Consider the following 6,396-nt stretch of genomic DNA (forward strand, 5'->3'; position numbering starts at 1 on the left):
GAGGGAGAGAGAGAGGGAGAGGGACTGGGAGAGAGGGGGACTGAGAGAGAGAGGGAGAGAGAGAGAGAGAGAGTGGGGGGACTGAGAGAGAGGGAGAGGGAGAGAGAGAGGGAGAGGGACTGAGAGAGAGGGGGAGAGAGAGAGAGAGAGAGAAATGGGGGGGCGGAGAGGGAGAAAGAGAGGGAGAGGGACTGAGAGAGAGAGAGAGAGAGAGAGAATGGGGGGGCGGAGAGGGAGAGAGAGAAGGAGAGGGACTGAGAGAGAGAGGGAGAGGGAGAGAGGGAGAGGAAGAGAGAGAGGTGGACTGAGAGAGAGAAGGGAGAGACAGAGAGAGAGGGAGAGAGGGAGGTGGACTGAGAGAGAGAAGGGAGAGACAGAGAGAGAGGGAGAGAGGGAGAGAGAGAGAGAGGAGGGAGAGAGAGGGACTGAGAGACTGAGAGAGGGACAGAGAGAAAGACTGAGAGACGGGAGAAATAGAGAGAGTGAGACTGAGAGAGACAGAGACTGATAGAGGGACAGAGAGAGGGAGAGAAAGAGAAAGAGAGTGAGACAGAGATAAAGAGAGAGAGACAGAGAGAGAGAGAGAGTGAGACAGAGAGAGACAGAGAGAAGAGAGGGAGACAGAGAGAGAGAGTGAGACAGAGAGAGTGAGACAGAGAGAGAGAGACAGAGAGAGTGAGACAGAGAGAGAGAGAGAAAGAGAGAGTGAGACAGACAGAGAGAGAGAGGGTGAGACAGAGACAGAGAGTGGGAGAGTGAGACAGAGAGAGAGAGAGACAGAGAGAGAGAGTGAGACAGAGAGAGAGTGAGACAGAGAGAGAGAGAGTGAGACAGAGAGAGAGAGAGTGAGACAGAGAGAGAGAGCGACAGAGAGAGAGAGAGAGTGAGATGGACAGTGAGAGAGGGAGAGAGACAGAGAGAGAGAGAGGGGGGTTCATAGAATTACAGAAACTTACAGCACAGAATGAGGCCATTCGGCCCGTTGTGCCTGTGCCACTGTGTGACAGAGGCTAAGTGCTCAGTCCCTCCCACCCCCCCCCCCGCTCTGTGTCCCTGACCCCCAGTACCCCCCCTCCTGTACCTGTCCCACTCCCCGTGTGGTGCTCAGTACCCCGCCCCCCCGCTCTGTGTCCCTGACCCCCAGTACCCCCCCTCCTGTACCTGTCCCACTCCCCGTGTGGTGCTCAGTACCCCGCCCCCCCGCTCTGTGTCCCTGACCCCCAGTACCCCCCCTCCTGTACCTGTCCCACTCCCCGTGTGGTGCTCAGTATACCCCCCCCCCCCCCGCTCTGTGTCCCTGACCCCCAGTACCCCCCCTCCTGTACCTGTCCCACTCCCCGTGTGGTGCTCAGTACCCCCCCCCCCGCTCTATGTCCCTGACCCCCAGTACCCCCCCTCCTGTACCTGTCCCACTCCCTGTGTGGTGCTCAGTATACCCGCCCCCGCTCTGTGTCCCTGACCCCCAGTACCCCCCCTCCTGTACCTGTCCCACTCCCTGTGTGGTGCTCAGTACCCCCCCCCGCTCTGTGTCCCTGACCCCCAGTACCCCCCCTCCTGTACCTGTCCCACTCCCTGTGTGGTGCTCAGTACCCCCCCCCGCTCTGTGTCCCTGACCCCCAGTACCCCCCCTCCTGTACCTGTCCCACTCCCTGTGTGGTGCTCAGTACCCCCCCCCGCTCTGTGTCCCTGACCCCCAGTACCCCCCCTCCTGTACCTGTCCCACTCCCTGTGTGGTGCTCAGTATACCTCCCTCCCGCTCTGTGTCCCTGACCCCCAGTACCCCCCCTCCTGTACCTGTCCCACTCCCTGTTAAACTTGTTGATGGACTCAGCTCCCAGCACCTTTCCAGCTCGCGCAGTCCCGATCCGCACAACACATGTTCTTTTGGAGGGAAGAGCTAGCCTATCCAAAGTGAATGCACCCTGGATCGCTGGGATAATAAAATGGTCAAGTCCGGGAGCGAGATTCCGGGAAGCTCATGGAGAGTACAGGAGGGAATTGAAATAGTTAATACGGGAAGCAAAGAGAGTTTCCGAGAAAAGGTTAGCAGGCAACATTAAACTGAACCCGAAAACATCTTATACTCAAATAACGTGTGAGAGCAGTGTCCCTCAGTACTGCCCGTCCGACAGTGCAGCACTCCCTCAGTACTGCCCCTCCGACAGTGCGGCACTCCCTCAGTACTGCCCCTCCGACAGTGCAGCGCTCCCTCAGTACTGCCCCTCCGACAGTGCGGCGCTCCCTCAGTACTGGCCCTCCGACAGTGCGGCACTCCCTCAGTACTGCCCCTCCGACAGTGCGGCGCTCCCTCAGTACTGGCCCTCCGACAGTGCAGCGCTCCCTCAGTACTGGCCCTCCGACAGTGCGGCACTCCCTCAGTACTGCCCCTCCGACAGTGCGGCACTCCCTCAGTACTGGCCCTCCGACAGTGCGGCACTCCCTCAGTACTGCCCCTCCCACAGTGCGGCACTCCCTCAGTACTGGCCCTCCGACAGTGCGGCACTCCCTCAGTACTGGCCCTCCGACAGTGCAGCACTCCCTCAGTACTGCCCCTCCGACAGTGCGGCACTCCCTCAGTACTGGCCCTCCGACAGTGCGGCACTCCCTCAGTACTGCCCCTCCCACAGTGCGGCACTCCCTCAGTACTGCCCCTCCGACAGTGCGGCACTCCCTCAGTACTGCCCCTCCCACAGTGCGGCACTCCCTCAGTACTGCCCCTCCGACAGTGCGGCACTCCCTCAGTACTGCCCCTCCGACAGTGCAGCGCTCCCTCAGTACTGGCCCTCCCACAGTGCGGCACTCCCTCAGTACTGCCCCTCCGACAGTGCGGCACTCCCTCAGTACTGCCCCTCCGACAGTGCAGCGTTCCCTCAATACTGCCCCTCCGATAGTGCAGCACTCCCTCAGTACTGCCCCTCCGACAGTGCGGCACTCCCTCAGTACTGCCCCTCCGACAGTGCAGCGTTCCCTCAGTACTGCCCCTCCGACAGTGCAGCACTCCCTCAGTACTGCCCCTCCGACAGTGCGGCACTCCCTCAGTACTGCCCTGTCAGGTGCCCTGGATGGTCCTCGGTCTGCCGAGTGAGATCTCTCTGCTTTGTCGAACCGGGTTGAATTATGTGGGATTGTGGGACATTGCTGGCCTGACGGTGAGGGAATAAAGCTCTCGCTCTCTCCTCTTCCCGCCCAGCCTGCGAGGGACAGCAAGTTGCTGCCACTGCTGGTGATGTCCCGGGTGATCTTTATCCCGCTCTTCATGCTGTGTAACGTACAGCCGCGCCGAATGCCAGTCGTCTTCGTCCACGATGCCTGGTACATTGTCTTCATGGTCACCTTCGCCTTCTCCAATGGCTACCTGGCCAGTCTCTGCATGTGCTACGGACCCAAGTGAGTCTGGGCATTGTCTGCCGCGGTGGTGCAGGGAGGGGGGGCACACTGGGGGGATATGGGGGGGCGGGGCAGTGATTGGGGTGGGGCCTGTGCTGACTGGGGCGGGGCCTGTGCTGACTGGGGCGGGGCCTGTGTGACTGAGGCGGGGCTGTGATTGGGGTGGGGCCTGTGCTGACTGGGGCGGGGCATGTGCTGACTAGGGCGGGGCCTGTGCTGACTGGGGCGGGGCTGTGCTGACTGGGGCGGGGCCTGTGCTGACTGGGGCGGGGCTGTGTGACTGGGGCGGGGCCTGTGCTGACTGGGGCAGAGCTGTGTGACTGGGGCAGGGCCTGTGCTGATTGGGGCAGGGCTGTGTGACTGGGGCGGGGCCTGTGCTGATTGGGGCGGGGCTGTATAATTAGGGTGGGGCTGTGTGACTGGGGCGGGGCCTATGCTGACTGGGGCGGGGCCTGTGCTGACTAGGGCGGGGCCTGTGCTGACTGGGGCGGGGCCTTTGCTGACTGGGGCGGGTCTGTGTGACTGGGGCGGGGCCTGTGCTGACTGGGGCGGGGCTGTGTGACTGGGGCAGGGCCTGTGCTGACTGGGGCGGTACTGTATAATTAGGGTGGGGCTGTGTGACTGGGGCGGGGCCTATGCTGATTGGGGCGGTGCTGTGTGACTGGGGCGGGGCCTATGCTGATTGGGGTGGGGCTGTATGATTGGGGCGGATCTATGTGATTGGGGCGGGTCCTGTGCTGATTGGGGTGGGGCTGTATGATTGGGGCAGGGCCTGTATGATTGGGGCGGGGCCTGTGCTGATTGGGGCGGGGCATGTGCTCATTAGGGCGGGGTCTGTGTAATTGGGGCGGGGCCTGTGCTGATTGGGGCGGGGCTGCATGATTGGGGCGGGGCTTGTGTGATTGGGGCAGAGCTGTGTGATTGATTATTGACTAATGCCCGGATTGATTGATTGTTGACTAATACTCGGATTGATTGATTATTGACTAATGCTCGAATTGATTGATTATTGACTAATGTCCAGATTGATTGATTATTGACTAATGCCCGGATTGATTGATTATTGACTTATACTCGGATTGATTGATTATTGACTAATGCCCGGATTGATTGATTATTGACTAATGCCCGGATTGATTGATTATTGACTTATACTCGGATTGATTGATTATTGACTAATGCCCGGATTGATTGATTATTGACTTATACTCGGATTGATTGATTATTGACTAATGCCCGGATTGATTGATTATTGACTTATACTCGGATTGATTGATTATTGACTAATGCCCGGATTGATTGATTATTGACTAATGCCCGGATTGATTCATTATTGACTAATGCTCAAATTGATTGATTATGTCCGGATTGATTGATTATTGAATTGTACTCGGATTGATTGATTATTGACTAATGCTCGGATTGATTGATTATTGACTAATGTCCGGATTGATTGATTATTGACTAATGCCCGGATTGATTGATTATTGACTAATGCCCAGATTGATTGATTATTGACTAATGCCCGGATTGATTGATTATTGACTAATGCCCAGATTGATTGATTATTGACTAATGCCCAGATTGATTGATTATTGACTAATGCTCGAATTGATTGATTATTGACTAATGCCCGGATTGATTGATTATTGACTAATGCCCAGATTGATTGTTGACTAATGCCCGGATTGATTGATTATTGACTAATGCCCGTATTGATTGATTATTGACTAATGCTCGAATTGATTGATTGTTGATTAATGCCCGAATTGATTGATTATTGACTAATGCCCGGATTGATTGATTATTGACTAATGCCCGGATTGATTGATTGTTGACTAATGCCCAGATTGATTGATTATTGACTAATGCCCAGATTGATTGATTATTGACTAATGCCCGGATTGATTGATTGTTGATTAATGCCCGGATTGATTGATTATTGACTAATGCCCAGATTGATTGATTATTGACTAATGCCCGGATTGATTGATTGTTGACTAATGCCCAGATTGATTGATTATTGACTAATGCCCAGATTGATTGATTATTGACTAATGCCCGGATTGATTGATTGTTGACTAATGCCCAGATTGATTGATTATTGACTAATGCCCGGATTGATTGATTATTGACTAATGCCCGGATTGATTGATTGTTGACTAATGCCCGAATTGATTGATTGCTCCACAGAAGAGTCAGTGCGAAGGAGGCGGAGACAGCGGGGGCCATCATGTCGTTCTTCTTGTCCCTGGGCCTGGCCGCGGGAGCCTGCGTGTCCTTCCTGTTCCGGTGGTTGGTCTAGTGGGCCGACAGTTTACATCCCTGCAGACAGGGCCAGGGCGGAGATACCCGGCTGGCTCACTCGCCTCCTCGGATCCTGTGTGTAATGTGTGTTCTTCATTGTCCCAGTTATTGTGTGTGTGTGACTGTAAACCGCAACCCTGCACCGGGAGGGGTGGGGGAGGTGGAACACCATCCCTCCCTATCCCATCCAGTCCCTCCCCGTCCCTCCTCCCTCCCCGTCCCTCCTCCCTCCTCCCCGTCCCTCCTCCCCCTCCCTCCCTCCCCGTCCCTCCTCCCTCCTCCCCGTCCCTCCTCCCCCTCCCTCCCTCCCCGTCCCTCCTCCCTCCTCCCCGTCCCTCCTCCCCCTCCCTCCCTCCCCGTCCCTCCTCCCTCCTCCCCGTCCCACCTCCCCATCCCTCCTCCCTCCCCGTCCCTCCTCCCTCCCCGTCCCTCCTCCCTCCCCTTCCCTCCCTCCTCCCCTCCCTCCTCCCTCCCCGTCCCTCCTCCCTCCCCTCCCTCCTCCCTCCCCGTCCCTCCTCCCTCCCCATCCCTCCTCCCTCCCCATCCCTCCTCCCTCCTCCCCTCCCTCCTCCCTCCCCATCCCTCCTCCCTCCTCCCCGTCCCTCCTCCCCCTCCCTCCCTCCCCATCCCTCCTCCCTCCCCGTCTCTCCTCCCTCTCCGTCCCTCCGCCCTCCCCGTCCCTCCTCCCTCCTCCCCGTCCCT

At 57.4% G+C, this 6,396-nt stretch overlaps 1 protein-coding gene across 1 annotated transcript; it reads left to right on the top strand.

Annotated features, from left to right (window-relative positions):
- Positions 1–3,190: 3,190 nt before the first annotated feature.
- On the top strand, positions 3,191–6,031 carry LOC139251735 (equilibrative nucleoside transporter 1-like; the record flags this gene model as incomplete). The annotated part of the gene is made up of 2 exons (XM_070873284.1): positions 3,191–3,387; positions 5,581–6,031. Coding segments are annotated over 2 exons (309 nt in total), but the record flags the coding sequence as incomplete, so codon positions are not given.
- Between the last annotated feature and the right edge of the window lie 365 nt (positions 6,032–6,396).

This window comes from Pristiophorus japonicus, unplaced genomic scaffold (assembly GCF_044704955.1).
Source record: "Pristiophorus japonicus isolate sPriJap1 unplaced genomic scaffold, sPriJap1.hap1 HAP1_SCAFFOLD_4357, whole genome shotgun sequence".
In the NCBI taxonomy this organism is placed as follows: domain Eukaryota; kingdom Metazoa; phylum Chordata; class Chondrichthyes; family Pristiophoridae; genus Pristiophorus; species Pristiophorus japonicus.